At 65.8% G+C, this 15,625-nt stretch overlaps 3 protein-coding genes across 3 annotated transcripts; 1 reads left to right on the forward strand and 2 right to left on the reverse strand.

Moving 5' to 3' along the window:
- Positions 1-138: 138 nt before the first annotated feature.
- VAMP8 (vesicle associated membrane protein 8) lies at positions 139-2,570 on the reverse strand. The gene is made up of 3 exons (XM_074928595.1): positions 2,488-2,570; positions 1,430-1,630; positions 139-343 (listed from the first exon to the last, which is right to left on the reverse strand). Exons 1-3 carry the CDS (start codon positions 2,488-2,490, stop codon positions 200-202), a joined length of 348 nt encoding a protein of 115 aa, XP_074784696.1. The 5' UTR covers positions 2,491-2,570; the 3' UTR covers positions 139-199.
- A 210-nt stretch (positions 2,571-2,780) lies between these two features.
- On the forward strand, positions 2,781-11,137 carry GGCX (gamma-glutamyl carboxylase). Its single transcript, XM_074928369.1, has 15 exons — positions 2,781-2,812; positions 2,889-3,104; positions 3,755-3,913; positions 4,494-4,659; positions 5,283-5,361; positions 5,464-5,570; positions 5,655-5,818; positions 6,279-6,538; positions 7,599-7,730; positions 7,817-7,968; positions 8,055-8,224; positions 9,038-9,168; positions 9,280-9,427; positions 9,526-9,721; positions 9,796-11,137. Exons 1-15 carry the CDS (start codon positions 2,797-2,799, stop codon positions 9,950-9,952), a joined length of 2,253 nt encoding a protein of 750 aa, XP_074784470.1. The 5' UTR covers positions 2,781-2,796; the 3' UTR covers positions 9,953-11,137.
- A 137-nt stretch (positions 11,138-11,274) lies between these two features.
- Positions 11,275-15,364, reverse strand: MAT2A (methionine adenosyltransferase 2A). The gene is made up of 9 exons (XM_074928370.1): positions 15,192-15,364; positions 13,275-13,352; positions 13,070-13,192; positions 12,872-12,984; positions 12,650-12,793; positions 12,317-12,535; positions 12,046-12,228; positions 11,821-11,954; positions 11,275-11,416 (listed from the first exon to the last, which is right to left on the reverse strand). The coding sequence occupies exons 1-9, from the start codon at positions 15,280-15,282 to the stop codon at positions 11,314-11,316; spliced, it is 1,188 nt and encodes a 395-aa protein (XP_074784471.1). The 5' UTR covers positions 15,283-15,364; the 3' UTR covers positions 11,275-11,313.
- Between the last annotated feature and the right edge of the window lie 261 nt (positions 15,365-15,625).

Consider the following 15,625-nt stretch of genomic DNA (forward strand, 5'->3'; position numbering starts at 1 on the left):
CACTGCGCCCTTTGTCCCCCGGCGCCAGCCGCCCGCCTGGCACCGCTCTCCGCCCCACGCCACCGCCTGTCCCCACGCGTGTCCCCACTTGTCCCCTCCCCCCCGAGGCGTGTACACACTCAGCCCCACACAGTTCGTCATCCCTCTATTGCCCGGGGGACCGGGTGGGTGTCCCCGCGGGTGGGGACACAGTGGGGCTCTAAGTGGGGATGGTGCCGGTGACCAGGAGGATGATGAGGATGAGGATGATGGCGCCCACGAGGCCGAGGATGATGAGCAGCTTCACGTTCTTCCACCAGTACCGACGGGCCACCCTCTGCGACGTCGTCTTGAAGTGCTCCGACTGCGGGGACACTGCTCAGGGGGGGGACACGGGGACCCCACACTGCCACCCTGGGGACACCCCCATCACCCTGGGGACAACTCTGACACCCTGGAGACCCTCCTTTGCCACCCCAGGGACACCCGCTGTGACCCCAGTGACAGCCCCTGCCACCCTGGGGACAGCCCTGCCACTCTGTGACCCCCCCACTGCCACCCTGGGGACCCTCTGCTGCCACCTTGGGGACACCAACTGCCACCCCAGGGATGCCCCACTATGAGCTTATGCACATCCCTCTGCCACCCTTGGGGACAGCTCTGTCACCCTGGGCACCCCCCAATGCCACCCCAGGGACAGCCCATGCCACCCTGGGGACAACTCTGCCACCCTTGGGGACACCCAGCTGCCACCCCAGAGACAACCCTGTCACCCTGGGGACCCCTGTTACGATTCTGGGGACAACTCTGCCACCCTTGGGGACCCCTTTCTCCCTCAAGGACCCTGTGTCCCCGCCCCTGGGGTCCCAGCACCAGCCTGAGGACCTGGTGCCACCCCAGGGGACCTGATGCCCCCAGTCCTGGACCCCCTGGGGACACTGTGCCCACACTGTGCCCCAGTGTCACCTTAGGGACTTGGTGCCACCCAGGGGGGCCCTGTAGCCACCCTCAGAACTTTGTGCCCAAGTAGGGACCCGGTGCCACCTTGGGGACCCTGTGCCAACTGGGGTGATGTTGCACCCAACCAGGGACCCTGCACCCACCCCTGGGCCCTGGTGCCACCCTGGTGACCCTGTGCCCACCCAGGCGACACTGTGCCACCTCAGGAGCCCTGCGCCCATCTTGAGGGCCTTGTGCTCACCTCGGGGACCCTGTGGACAGCTTGGGGACACTGAGCCACGCTGAGGACCCTGTGTCAGCTCAGGAGCCTTGTGCCCACCTCGGGGACCCTGTGCCCACCTTGGAGACCCTGTGCCCAACTCGGGGACCTTGTGTCCCTTTGGGGACTCCGTGTCCATCCTCACAACGCTGTGCCCACCTTGGGGACCCTGTGCCACATCAGGAGCCCTTATGCCCAACATGGGGACCCTGTGTCCCCCCCCCCCCTCACAGTGGCCTCCAGGTCCTGGCTCTTGCTGTGGAGCTGCTCCAGGTTCTCGCCCCGCGCCAGGATCCGCTCCACGTTCTGGGTCATGATGGTTTTGACGCCCTCGACCTCCAGCTGCAGCGCCCGCACGCGCCCACTGCCCTCCTCGCTGCCTGCAACGCTGCCCGCCATGCTGCCTGCGGCGCCGCCCGTCTCACTGCCCGCCTGGTACCACGGGGCAGGTGTTAGGGTGGGCATCCATAGGGACCCACCACCCCATCTACACACTGGCACCCCCTGAGCACCCCCCTATGGACCCTGGGCACCCCTCAAGCATCCCATAGGCACCCCAGACACCCCTCCTGAGCACCCCAGACACACCCCAGGCACCGCAAAGGTGACCCCCAAGCACCCACCAAGCCTCTCATAGGCACCCTGGGCACCCTCCAGCACCCCCTACATCCCCTGGACACCCCCCAAGCACCCCACAGGCATGCCAGACACCCCATATACCCCTCCTGAGCACCCCAGGCACCCTAAAGGTAACCCCTAAGCACCCCATAGGCACCCCCTGAGCTCCCACCAAGTCTCTCATGGGAACCCCCAGCACCCCATATGCACCCTGAGCACCTCCTATGTTCCCTGGACACCCCCCAAGCACCCCATAAGCTCACCATATCCAGCCCAAGCCTCTGCCAAGCACCCTATGTGATGCCCAGGCACTTCCCTAAGCACTCTATAGGCACCCTGGGCACCCCCCGGCACCCCATATGCACCCCAAATGTACCCCAGGAACCCCATAGGAACCCGATATCCAGCCAAGCACCCCATAGGCACCCCTGAGCAGCCCATATGCCCCCCACATCAACGCCAAGCACCTGGGAAGCACCCGTAGGCACCCTGGGCATTTCCCTAAGTGCCCCGTATGCACCCCAAGCACCCCCCAGCCACCCCATCGGCACCCCGGACCCCCACGGGCCCCCGGAGCACCCTACAGGTGTCCCATAGGCAGCCCGGGCACTGCCCCAAGCGCCCCATGGGTCCCCCATAGCCCCCCCATGGGCGCCTCCCCCCCGTCCCACCATGGCCGGCCCGGCTCCACTCCGCTCCCGCTGCCCGCGGCGGCCCCTCAGCCCGGCCCTGCCCCCGCCCGGGGCTTCCGGGAGCGGCGGCACCGGGGGGGCGGGGTCAGGGGTCGCGGCGGAGCCGGGGTCGGGGGGGCGCGCGGGGGACGGCGGGGTCGGGGGTCGCGGCGGGGTCAGGGGTGACGGGGTCAGGGGGCGAGAGGGGCTGGGGGGGGGGGAGGCACCCGCGCCCCCGCCCCTGGCGTCGGGGTGGAGCTATCGTCGGCCCCGCCCCCGTGACGTACACGAAGGGGCGGGGCCGGAGCGATGGCGGCGGCGGCGGGTGCGGAGCGGAGCGGGGCGGGGGGCTCAGGGGGTGCCGGGTGACCTCTGACCTCTGACCCCGGGCCCCGCTGCAGGCCCGGCGCGACGGAGGCGGCCGGAGCGGGGGGAGCCGGCGGGGCAATCTTCGGGTCCGACCCCGCCTCCCGCCAAGGACCCCGGTACCGGCCCCGGCCTGGCCCGGCGCCTCCTGGGCTTCGAGCTGCGGGACCTGACGCGGTGGCACCGCTTTGTCCGGCTGCTGCACCGGCCCACCGACCCCGCGGCGCTGGGGGCCTTCCGAGGGGCCTTCGGTGAGGGGCCGGGGGGGCTCCGGGGCTTTTTGGGAGGTGGGGGGAGTGTCTCCGGTCAGTGGGGGCGCTGGGGACTGCGGGGGGCGGGATGAGGATCGCGGGGGGATCCAGGAGTGCGGGGGGCGGACACCCGGGGGGCCGGGGACGGGCCCGGGCGTCCGAGGGGGGACTTGGGGGTCCGGGGGGGGGGAACCCAGTCGTCCGGGGAGGGGCCCGGGTGGCTGGGGGGGGGACACCCGGGGCTCCAGGGGGTTACTCAGGCGTTCGGGGGTCCGGAGAGGGACTGGGGGGTCCGGGGGAAAACCCGGGAGTCCGGGGATGGGCCCGAGCGTCCATGGGGGTACCCGAGGGTCCGGGGGGTACCCAGGCGTCCGTGGGGAGAATCGGGGGTCCGGGGAGGGGCCCGACTGTTCGTGGGGGGGACTCTGGGGTCCGGAGGGACACCCGAGGGTCCAGGGGGGGTACCCGAGGGGCTACCCAGGAGCCTGGGCCTGGACACGTCACCATCAGAGCAAAGGTTCAGGCAGAGGTTTGGCGGCAGCGATGGATGGGGGAGGCGGGGGGTCAGTGTCCACTCGGTCACCTGGGTCCCCTCCCGAGGCCGAGCCGGGGCCGGGGGTGCCCGGTGACCTCCCGCCCGCCTGCCACAGGGCTGCTGATGGCGCTGGACGTGCCGCAGGAGCGGGGCCTGGGGCAGCTGGACCAGCGGTTCCTGGATGGGCTGGAGGTGTGTCGGTTCCCGCTGCTGCCCTTCCTGCAGCCGCTGCCCCTGGACTGGATGTACCTGCTCTACACCATCATGTTCCTGGGTACGGGGCTGGGGGGCCCGCGGGGGGACAGGGGACAGGGATGGGAACGGGGAGGTGCCACTGGGATAGAAATGGGGGTGGAATGGGGTGGGCATGGGGACTGGGATGAGGGACTGGGACAGTGACAGGCACTGAGATGGGTGAGGGGACAGGGGTGGGCACTGGGATGGGCATTGGGATGAGCACTGGGACAGGGGTGGGCACTGGGATGAGCACTGGGACTGGCACCAAGGACAGGGACTGGGACAAGCACTGGGGAGGGCACGGGGACAGGGACCAGGAGAGGAACTGCAGAAGGGTGGGGGCAGGTAGTGGGTGGCACCGGGACAGGGACAGGCTCCAGGATAGGTGTGAGGACAGATGTCATGATGGGAAAGCGGGATGGGCACCAAGATGGGCATTGGGACAGGGGACATGTCCCTGTGATGGCAATGGGGACCAGGCAGAGCTGTGATGAGCGTGGGGACAGGGTGGGGACGGGCACCATGATAACTGCGGCACTGGGACGGGCACCAGGAGGGGAAGGCTGGGGACAGGAGCGGGGACAGGAGTGGGGACAGGAGGGCTGCGGTGCCCGCAGGGGCACTGGGCATCATGGCAGGGTGCTGCTACCGCCTGAGCTGCGCCGCCTTCCTGGGGCCGTACTGGTACTTGCTGCTGCTGGACAAGACCTCCTGGAACAACCACTCCTACCTCTACGGGCTCCTGGGCTTCCAGCTGGCGCTGCTGGGCGCCGACCGCTACGGGTGGGCACCCCCCCGGGTGTTACTGGGGTGTCACTGGGGTCCCCCAAAGCGCGGGGTGTCCCTGGGGATCCCGGGTTTTGTAAGCACCAGGGTGCTGCAGGTCAGCTTGGTGGTGAGTCACCCATGGGGTGGCATAGCTCTTGATGTCCTCCGTGGTGACAAGCCCTGGGGTCCCTCATGGCACTGGTGTTCCCCATGGGGTGACACAGTCCTCAGTGTCCTCTGTGGTGACACTCCCTGCTGTCCCCCATGGCACTGGGTCCCCCATGGGGTGACATAAGGACCCACAACTGCATTGGGGTCCCTGTGGCTCTGTGTCCCCAGGAGGTGACACAGGTCCTGGTGTCTCCTGTAGCACCAAGGTCTCCTGGCTATGGGTCCACAGGGGGTGACAAAAGCCACCAGGGTCCCCATGGAGTGACACAGACCCCAGTGTCCCTATGGCACCAGGGGTCCCTGGGGGGCACCATGAACTCCAAGATGGTGCAGCATCCCCGAGGGGTGTCTCCCATGGCACCAGGGTTCCCATGGGCTGGTGACACGTGTCCTCCACAGCACCAGCAATGGGGTGACAGTGATTTGGTCACTCCCTTTCTCTGGGGGTCCCTCCCGTGTCCCTGCAGGTCCCTGGACGGGCTCCTCCGTCCCCAGAAGAGGAACACCCACGTGCCACTGTGGAACTACACCCTGCTGCGCGCTCAGGTGGGCACCCGGACATTGGGGTCCCCCGTGCCCCACCCCGGACACCTGGGTCCCCTTCTGAGACCACCCCTCACCCCCTTCCCCCTCACGCCCCCTCCCCAGATCTTCATCGTTTACTTCATCGCGGGCCTGAAGAAGCTGGACGCTGACTGGGTGGGCGGTTACTCCATGGGCTCCCTCGCCCGCCACTGGCTCTTCGCACCCTTCAAGTGAGGATGAGGAGGGTGACAGGGCAGGGGGGTGATGGGGTCGCCGTGAGGATGAGGAGGGTGACAGGCCCGCACCGCCCACAGGCTGGTGCTGTCGGAGGAGATGACCAGCCTGCTGGTGGTGCACGGCGGGGGGCTGGTGCTCGATCTCTCTGCTGGCTTCCTCCTCTTCTTCGACGCCACCCGGCCCCTCGCCCTCATCTTCGTCACCTACTTCCACTGCATGAACTCCCAGCTCTTCAGCATCGGTGAGGCACCAGGGAGGGGGAACACACAGCACCCCCTGCCACTCACTGCCCCCCCAGAGCACCCCCAGCATGGGCAGGGGTGCCCAGACACCCCCCCCCAAAACACCCTGAGCCTGGGCAGGGGCATCCTCTGACCCCCCCCTCCAAGCACTCGTAGCCCTGGGTACCCCCCAAAGCACTCCCAGCCAGGGCAGGGACACCCAGATACCCCCAAAAACACTCTGAGCCTGGTGAGGGGCACCCTCTGACACCCCCCAAAGCACCCTCAGCCCTGGGTACCCCCCCAGAGCACACCCAGCCAGGGCAGGGACATCCAGACACCGCCCAAAACAGGGGCACCCTCTGACCCCCCCCCGAACCCCCCCAACCAGGCCAGGGGCACCCAGGCACCCTCCCCCCAGCCCTTGGGGCCCCCGGTTTGCAGTCGAGGGGTCCCTAAGGGGTGTCCCCCCCTCCCCAGGCATGTTCCCCTACACCATGCTGGCCAGCAGCGGGCTCTTCTGCCACCCGAGCTGGCCCCGGCGCCTCTGCGCCCGCTGCCCGTCCTGGGTGCAGAGGGTGCTGCCCAGCACCCAGCCCCCCCGCCCCAGCCCTGACTGCCACTACCGGGGCCGGGGGACACGGGGGGGCCTTCAGCCTCGCCAGCATCTGGCCGCCGCCTTCACCCTCCTCTACGTGCTGGAGCAGCTGTTCCTGCCCTACTCCCACTTCATCACCCAGGTGGGGGCAAAGGGCGGGGGGGCAGAAGGGCACTACTGGGGGTGAGGGGGCATTTTTGAGGATGTGGGAGGTATTTTGGGTGACATGGGGATTATTTCTGGGGATGTGGGGGGCATTTTTGGGCATGTGGGGGTTATTTTGTGGCACATGGGGTATTTTGTGGGACACGGGTTATTTCTGGGGATGAGGGGCATTTTGGGGGACATGGAGCTTATTTTTGGGAATGTGGGAGGTATTTTTAGGGACATGGAGGTTATTTTGCGGGACACGGGCAATTTTGGGGGACAGGTTATTTCTGGGGACATGGGATTTATTTTTGGGTATGTGGGAGGCATTTTGGGGGACATGGGAGTTATTTTGGGGGACATGGGGTGTATTTTTGGCGATGGCAGTTATTTTGGGGGACAGTATTTTTGAGCATGTGGGAGGCATTTTTTGGGATGTATTTTTGGACGTGGGAGGCATTTTTGGGGACGTGGAGGTTATTTTGGGGGAACATGGGTATTCTTCAGGACACAGGTATTTGGGTGGATGTAGGGGGTATTCTTGGGGACATGGAATTTTTGGAGCTGTGGGAGGCATTTTTGGGGGTGGCACAGAGGGGGTGAAAGGACACTTAAGAGCTGGGGGATGCTGGACGGGGGTATGGGGGGATGGTGATGAAGGGGGGCACAGGGGCAGTGCCGGGGGGGGGGGGGGGGGGGGGATGTCTAGGGGTGAGGGCAGTGCTAGGGCAAGGGGGGGTGACACATGGGGGTGTGGGTAAGGGGGAACTCTTGGGGGCACAGGGATGAGGGGGTGGGGGGACTTGGGCACATGGGGACAGCTCAGAGGGGGACACACATGCATGGGGGGTGGGATGTCACTGCTGGGGGGGGTCACAGGGTTAAGGGCAGGGTGGGGCACTGCCATGGGAGGAGGCTCACCCAGGGGATGAAGGAGGGGGGATACAGGGATTCCCCATCCCCTCCTTGTCACTATGGGTTGGGGACACTGTCCCCTGGTGTCACTCCCCCCATGCGTCCTGTGTCGTGTGTGTCCCATTCCCCGCCCCCCCCAGGGCTACAACAACTGGACCAACGGCCTCTACGGTTACTCCTGGGACATGATGGTTCACTCCCGCTTCCACCAACACGTCAAGATCACCTACCGCGATGGGCTCACCGGGGAGGTGGGCTACCTCAAACCGGGGGTGAGCAGGGGGACCCCAGGGCAGGGTGGGGGGGTGCGGGGGGGGTCCCCATCACCGGCTCATCCAGGAAAACACCCCCCACGCAGGTGTTCACGCAGAGCCGGCGCTGGAAGGACCACGCGGACATGCTGAAGCAATACTCGACCTGCCTGAGCCGCCTCCTGCCCCGCTACAACGTCTCCGAGCCCCAAATCTACTTCGACGTCTGGGTCTCCATCAATGACCGCTTCCAGCAGAGGTTTGGGGGGGGCGGGGGGGTGGATGACACCCACACAATTTGGGGACAGCACGGGATGTGGGGGTGGTGACGACCTGTCCCCGCAGGCTGGTGGACCCACGGGTGGACCTGGTGCGGGCGCCGTGGTCCCCGTGGAGCCCCACGCCCTGGGTGCTGCCACTGCTGCTGGAGCTGTCGCCCTGGCGCCAGCGGCTGCAGGAGCTCGAGAGCCAACTGGACACACACACCGATGCCGTCTTCATCGCCGACTTCCCTGGTACGGAGATCCCCTGGCTTTGGGGAGGTGTAAGAGGGGGGCATGCTTGGGGAGGAGTGGCTGGAGAGCTGCCAGTCAGAGAGGGACCTGGGCGTGTTGGTCACCAGCCGGCTGAACAGGAGCCAGCAGTGTGCCCAGGTGGCCAAGAAGGCCAGTGGCATCCTGGCTTGTACCAGACCTGGCGTGGCCAGCAGGGACAGGGAAGGGATCTGAGCCCTGTGCTCGGCACTGGGGAGGCCGCCCCTCGATTCCTGGGTTCAGTTTTGGGCCCCTCACCCCAAAAAGGCCATTGAATGACTCGAGCGTGGCCAGAGAAGGGCAACGGAGCTGGGGCAGGGTCTGGAGCACAGGTCTGCTGGGGAGCGGCTGGGGGAACTGGGGGGGTTCAGTCTGGAGAAGAGGAGGCTGAGGGGAGACCTCCTGGCCCTCTGCAACTCCCTGCCAGGAGGGGGCAGAGAGGGGGGATGAGTCTCTGGAGCCAAGGCCCCAGCGCCAGGCCCCGAGGGAATGGCCTCAAGCTGCCCAGGGCAGGGTCAGGCTGGCTCTGAGGAAGGATTTCTGTGCAGAAGGGGCTGTTGGGCGTTGGAATGGGCTGCCCAGGGCAGGGGGGGAGTCCCCGGGATCCCTGGGGGGGTTGAAGAGTCGGGCTGAGCCAGCGCTGAGGGATCTGGGGGAGTTGGGAACGGTCAGGGTGAGGGTCATGGTTGGGCTGGAGGAGCTGCAAGGGCTTTTCCAACCCAGAGAATTCTGGGATTCTGTAACACACACCCTGGACAAGGGGGGCTGCACCTCCTTTTTTTTTTTTTCCTCCAGGACTGCACCTGGAAAACTTTGTCAGCGAGGACTTGGGTAACACCAGCCTGCGGGTGCTGCAGGGAGAGGTGCTGGTGGAGCTGGTGGAGCAGCACCAGAACCATTCCCTGCGCGAGGGTGAGGGGATGCAGGTGAGGTCTTGGGGGGGGGGGGGGGGGGGGGGGGGGGTGTGGGAACGACACAGACAGCAGGGGGAAATTTTGGGGGCCGCTCCAAGTGCTGACATGCCCCCCACTTCCCAGCTGCCAGCAGGGCAGTACCACAAGGTGCACACGGTATCAGCGGAACCATCCTGCTACATGTACCTCTACATCAACACCACGGCACTGGCGCTTGAGAAAAACCTGACGCGGCTGCAGGAGCTGCGGGACCGGGTGCGCAACGGCACCGGTAAGCACCGGGCTCGGGAAATCTCAGGGATTTCCCCACACACACACAGACACTGCCTCAAGTAGAACCCACAGCTCATCCCTTTCTGCCCCCCGCAGAGAAGGAGCCGCTGCCCCCTGAGCTGCGGCCCATCCTGGGGGAGCCGCTGGCCGCGGGGGCCGTGGCCGACCCGGTGGTGACGGCATTCCTGCGCCGGGAGCGGCGGCTGGAGGAGCAGAGCCGGCGGCGGGAGGCCGGCCTGGCCCAGCGCCTCCACCGCTTCCTCCGCAAGAAATTCTTCCTCTTCCGGCGCAGGTAAGCCCCAAAATCGCCTTTCCCCCCGCCCCCAATCTTCCCCACGCCGTTACTGACCCCCCGACCCCCTGCAGCGCCCTCATGACCGCCATCTCCCTCCGCAACCTGGCGCTGGGCCGCCCCCCCCTGCAGCAGCTGGCCCAGGAGGTGGCCTTCGCCAACTGGCACGGTGAGGAAGAGGAGGCTCAGCCCGAGGGCAGCACAAGGAGGCAGGAGAGCCCTGAGCTCTGAGCACCCTCAATAAACTCTTCTGTTTTTAAGCTCACGCCCCACCCCCCGTCAGGTTTCCCCCCCGCAGGGTTCAGGTTGAGGCAGGTACAGTTGAACCCAGCACTTTTATTGAGATTTCTTTTTAAAGTTTTTTTTTTTCCTGAATTGGTGAAATCGAAACAAATGTAATAAAACCTCCAGAAAAATATTGAGAGAAAAAAAAATTAAAAAAAAAAAAAAAGAGAAAGCCCCCCACCATCACCCCCACCCCACCAAGGCACTTCTGGGGGCCCCGGCCCCCCCGGGACGGGCAGGTAAACAAGCCGGCTTCTCTGTACCACACCGGCCAAATGCGCCACGGTCCCAGGGCCGGGCAGCCCCAGCGCTTGCCTGCCCCTCTCCCCCTCCATAAAATAAACCCGATTTCCCCCTTTTTCACCCCGATTTGGAGGCCATCACGGGCCTCCTCAGGGTGGGGGAAAGGCGGCTGGAGGGGGGTGAAGGTGCTGGGCAGGGGGGCTTTCAGGAAAATCAAGAGCTGCCGTCTGAGCCCGGGGGCTTCTCTGTACTCACGCCCCGCGCCTCAGCACACAATAAATACACCGCTAGAAAAAAACGTTCAAGTATGAAGGGCCAAATCCCTCCCCTTCCCCCCCCCCAATATATATATATAAAGCTCGGCTGAGCCCCTCCTCTCAGCACCGAGCCGGGGGTGGGAAGTGTGGGGGGTTGTGCAGTTGTGGAGTCACTTCAGCTTTTCTTATAAAGAAAAAAAAAGAACCAGAAAACGTTTTCCTCCGGTACCAAACCCGCACAGGGGATTTTGGGCGGTGGGGAATGGGGGGAAGTTTTAACACCATCCCCCCCCTCCTCACCCCCCTTCCTCCCTCCCCCAAAATGTGCATCCTCCAAGAAAAGAGAGGTTTAAAATCTGGATTAAGAACAAAACCAGCACCAGCGAGGTCCTGGTGGGAAAGGGGGGAGCAAAAATATCTGTTGCCCCCTGCCCCGCAGCAGGACAGTGAGAGTGGAGGTCTGGGGGAGGAGGGGGGAAGCGCTCGGGGCTTTTTGGCCATCTCTGAGCTCAGACGTCACACGAGATTTTGTTTAAAAAGAAGCCGGAGGGATCGGTGGCTGCCGGGGGGGACACTGGAGGGGCTTGGGGGGGGGAGGCACAAGGCCATGCGTGGTCCCCACGCAACCGAAACAACGGCGAGAGAGAGAGAAAGAGAGAGAGAGAGAAAGGGGTGGGGTGGGGGGGACACGGGACCAGGAGAGCCTGGGGGGGCTAAGGAGCTCTTTCCCCCAGAGCCCGCGAGCTTCTCTGTAGCCTACGCCCGCAGGAGTGGGGGGAAAAAGCCTAACAAGGCTTTTTTTTTTTTTCAGTATTTTAGCTTTTTGGGAACTTCCCAAGGGAAACTGTCCCTACCAAAGTGGCCATAGGCTGCGGTCCTCTGATAGAGGGGCTTCTTCAGATCCAGATCCCTGGAATATACAAGTCCTCAACTCAGTAAAGGGGACGCGGCCGCGCGCTCGCCCCTTCCCTGCCTGGCCGGGGGGTCTGCGGCGTCACCTCTGTCTCCTCCCCATCCCCGGGGTGGCGGTTGGAGCTTCCCCGGCTGTTTCCTTCCTTCCCCACCCTCAAAAATATTCCTGAGAAGCCGGAGAAGCTCCAAGCGCTCGGCTCTCAGCGGATACTTACCCCCGTCCGCGCCCGAAAGCGCTTTTAATCTTCCGGCATAAGCGACTCTCCGCGCCGGTTCCAGCTGCACCAGGCGGTGACCACGGCTGCTCCGAGGAGGGGACCCCCACACGCTGCCACCACCCCCGGTGTCCCCCCACTTTCCTCTCCCAGCGGCGCGTGTCCCCCCCTCTCCGACGCCCGTTACCTGACGATCACCCCAGGGCGGAGGTCAAAATTCTTCTTGACAATCTCCAGCAGCTCCCGCTCACTCTTCTGGGAGGTGCCGTAGTGGAAGATGGAGATGGACAAGGGGTGGGAGACCCCGATGGCGTAGGAGACCTGGGGGGGGGGAGAGGGGGGGGGGGCACAGATTAAACCTAAAGAGCCCCCCTGAGGAAACATGGGGAGGGGGAGACCTGCCTGCACCCACCTGCACCAGCACTCTGCGGCACAGCCCGGCCTTGATCAGGGATTTGGCGACCCAGCGTGCGGCGTAGGCGGCTGAGCGATCCACCTTGGTGTAATCCTTCCCCGAAAAGGCGCCACCACCGTGGGCCCCCCAGCCCCCGTAGGTGTCCACGATGATCTTGCGGCCAGTCAGACCAGCGTCACCCTGCCAGGGACAACACCGTCACCACCGTGCCACCACCACCACCGCGGCTGTACTGGCACAGCTTCACCGGGAAAGCCGCTCGCCGTACCTGGGGGCCACCAATGACGAAGCGGCCGCTGGGCTGGAGGTGGTAAATGGTGTCGTCATCCAGGTACTTGGCCGGCACCACCGCCTTGATCACCTTCTCCTTCAGTGCGTCCCGCATCTCGTCCAGGCACACCTCCTCGTCGTGCTGCACCGAGATGACGATGGTGTGCACCCGGATGGGGATGACGGCACCGCGGTCCTGCATGTACTGCACCGTCACCTGCCAGGAGGGAACCGGGACACGGTCAGGGGACAAGGCAGGAGGTTTGGGGACTCAGGGGATCCCACCAACAGTGTCTCAGTGCTCCCAGTGAGGTGCGTCAGGGGCCCTCACCTGCGTCTTGGAGTCAGGGCGCAGCCAGGGCAGGGTGCCATTACGCCGCAGCTCGGCCAGCTTGGCATTCAGCTTGTGGGCCAGGACGATGGTGAGGGGCATGCACTCCTCTGTCTCGTCCGTGGCATAGCCAAACATCAGGCCCTGTGGCAGAGGGAGGGAGCGATGAAGCCACGACTCCTCCTGCCGAACAGCAGCGGCTCACGCGGCACAGGGCCTCACCTGGTCCCCGGCGCCGATATCCTCCTCGCTGCGGTCCAGGTGGACGCCCTGGGCGATGTCAGGCGACTGCTGCTCCAGGGCCACCAGCACATTGCACGTCTTGTAGTCGAAGCCTGGGGCAGAGGGGAGGCTGCGGTGAGCCCGGCGCTCCGAACCCCACACCAGCAGCGAGCTGGTGATCCCCTCCCCAGCACCCACCTTTGGAGGAGTCGTCGTAACCAATGTGCTTGATGGTGTCCCGGACCACCTTCTGGTAGTCAACAGCCGCCCGGGAGGTGATCTCCCCCGCCAGCAGGATCATCCCCGTCTTTGCCACCGTTTCTGAAGGGAAAGAGGAAGACGTCATTGCCTGCGTCACCCCCCCAGCGCTGGCGTCACCCTGTGTCCCCTGGGAGTGACTCACCACAGGCCACCTTGGCATCGGGGTCCTGCTTCAGGTGGGCATCCAGGACGGCGTCGCTGATCTGGTCACAGATTTTATCTGGGTGGGGAGAGAGCGGGAGGCTGTCACGGCAGCACCGCCCAGCCCTTCCTTCCTTCCTGAGCCACTGTCCCTCGGCACAGCCAACTCCACGCTAAGCTGGAAACGGAAGCCATGGCCAAGCACAAGCCTCCCCTTAAGCCAACAGCCTCCCGCGGCGCACACAGCCCTCGCCTTGTCCCCACGCCGGGTTATTAGCCTGGAATTTCAGGCATTTACCAGTTAAGCTCCAGTTACAATCAGGTCAGAGCTTGGGCTCAGCCACCTATGGCATTGCCGAAGGGGACTGGCACCCCCTTTCTTCAGCCCCAGCTTTCCAAATCCGGAGTGTGCCAACTTCCTGGCAGCTCTGCCCCTAGCTCCGGGGAGGGGGGGATGGATGCCCAGTGCCAGCAGCCGCCCCAGAGCGTGCCCAGCCAGCTCCCACCGGATACCCGGTAACCGGGATGTTTTATTCTGGGAGAGACCCCTCCTGCTCCCAGAGCTTCCCAAGGGCCGCTCAGGGGCTCAGCAGTGAATAAGCAATTTCCCTCGGACCACAGACGTCCTTGGCGGCGACCTTTCGGGCCGGATTTGGGAAGAGGATGAGGCAGCGCCTCGCTGGGGTGAGGGAAGGCGGCTCCCCGCCCGCTCTCTGGGTGAAAGAGCAAGGAAAAGGACCTTAAACCCGCACACGGTTGCTAAATTCCTCTTTCCTTGTGGCAGCACGTGATCTCAGGTACGGGGAGCCCTTCCAGCTAGGCGGGGCCGGGGGCGGGGGGGGGAGCCTCAGGTACCCCCAGACTGGCCGCAGGGCTTTGTTTACACCACGGGGGCTGGCAGCCGAGCCGGAGCTACCTACGCTGCGGGGCGATGGGAAACCACATCTGCAGGGTGCTGGGCGGGAGTCGGGGAGCGGCCAGGCAGCGGGTGCTGGCAGCTGCCCTCGGGCAGAGGGAGGCAGCTGCCTGCGCAGCTTTCCAGTCATGTGCCCAAAACCGGCGAGCACAAAGGCAGGGAGGGAGCCCGGCACGCCATGGCACCGAGCTGAAACACAGCCTGGGAGCTCGCTGGGGGGATCCTAAAACAGCCCCCGGGAGGGGAGGGGTGGGGTCCTGATCCTCCCGGTGCAGGGAGGCCCGAGCAGCCCCGGGGTGGGTTCGTCCATCACCGCCCGGGCAGCCCGCAGCTTGCGGGGGGGCGGCTGGGGACCCCAATGTGGGGAGCAGAGGGGCCTGAGGGCAGACCCTGCCCAGAAGGGTGGGGGGTGGGAGGGGGCCCCCTTTGCCAGGTCTGTGATGGCCCCAGCAGCCGCGCCGCGACCCGGCATCCCCCGGAGGCGGGGGGGCGGGAGCCCCGCGGCGCTCGGACTGCCACGCTGCGGGGAGTTCCATGGGACAACCGGGGACACTCCGGGGGAGGTGAGGGGACACACCCCGGGTCCCGCTGCCCTCCAGCAGCTGATTAGTCACGGCTGAGTCACGGCGGCCCCCGGCCCCCCTGCCGTTGCGTCAGCCAGTAAGACACCACCACCGCCGCCCCCCCCGGTGCGTGTCGTGCCGTGTCTCGCGTGTCGTGTCGTCGTGTGTCGTCCGCCCCCCGCCCCACGCGGGAAGCACGTGCGCGTCGGGCCCCGCAATGCGGCGCGCGCCGTCCCGCACTGCCCCGCACTGCGCGCGCGCCCGGTGGCGTCATCACCCCCCCCACCTGTCCAAGAAGCCCCCCCCCCCCCCCCCGTTCCTCCTCGCCAGGCGCGACCCCCCTTCTCCTTCGCCTCCTCCCCCCGCCCGCCCCAAGGCGGCCGCGCACTGCCGGGCCGCGCCTGCGCGCTCGCTGCCACCCCCCCGCCGCAGCCCGCACCTGGGTGCCCTTCGCCAACGGACTCGGAGGTGAAGAGGAAGGTGCCCTCCTCGATGAACACCTCGTGGAAGCCATTGAGTTGCCCGTTCATGGCGATGGCGGAGGAGGAGGAGCGAGAGCGCGGGGGCAGCAGGAGCGCGACAGAGCAGGCGCACACGATGCGGCCGCGGCAGAACTGAGCGGGGCGCCCGCCGCCCCGCCTCTATTTATACCCTCCTTGACCCGCCCCGCCGCTTCGCTCTGCCAATGGCTGATGCCGAAAGCGCCGCGGGGGCGGGGCGAAGGAACCACTGCCGGTCGGTGGGGGAGGAACGTTACGTAACGCCGAGAGCGGCCTCTCCCGCCGTGGCTGCCGCGCGCTCCTCGCAGCCAACCGGGCACCGAGCCGTACGGAGAGACCGGCCAGATAGTCTCGCCCTTTCTCGACCGGGCGC

This window comes from Athene noctua, chromosome 28 (assembly GCF_965140245.1).
Source record: "Athene noctua chromosome 28, bAthNoc1.hap1.1, whole genome shotgun sequence".
Classification (NCBI taxonomy): Eukaryota; Metazoa; Chordata; class Aves; order Strigiformes; family Strigidae; genus Athene; species Athene noctua.

What these genes read in the sequence shown, in the direction of transcription:
- VAMP8 (XM_074928595.1), bottom strand. An exon ending in GCCAGGACCTGGAGGCCACT is followed by an intron (nt 344 to 1,429) that starts GTGAGGGGGGGG and finishes GTGTCCCCGCAG; the next exon opens with TCGGAGCACTTCAAGACGAC.
- GGCX (XM_074928369.1), top strand. An exon ending in AATGACCGCTTCCAGCAGAG is followed by an intron (nt 7,969 to 8,054) that starts GTTTGGGGGGGG and finishes CTGTCCCCGCAG; the next exon opens with GCTGGTGGACCCACGGGTGG. An exon ending in CCGGGTGCGCAACGGCACCG is followed by an intron (nt 9,428 to 9,525) that starts GTAAGCACCGGG and finishes TGCCCCCCGCAG; the next exon opens with AGAAGGAGCCGCTGCCCCCT.
- MAT2A (XM_074928370.1), bottom strand. Translation starts at nt 15,282, where the DNA reads ATGAACGGGCAACTCAATGGCTTCCACGAGGTGTTCATCGAGGAGGGC. An exon ending in TCGTCATTGGTGGCCCCCAG is followed by an intron (nt 12,229 to 12,316) that starts GTACGGCGAGCG and finishes TGTCCCTGGCAG; the next exon opens with GGTGACGCTGGTCTGACTGG. An exon ending in CGCCCTGGGGTGATCGTCAG is followed by an intron (nt 11,417 to 11,820) that starts GTAACGGGCGTC and finishes TGTATATTCCAG; the next exon opens with GGATCTGGATCTGAAGAAGC.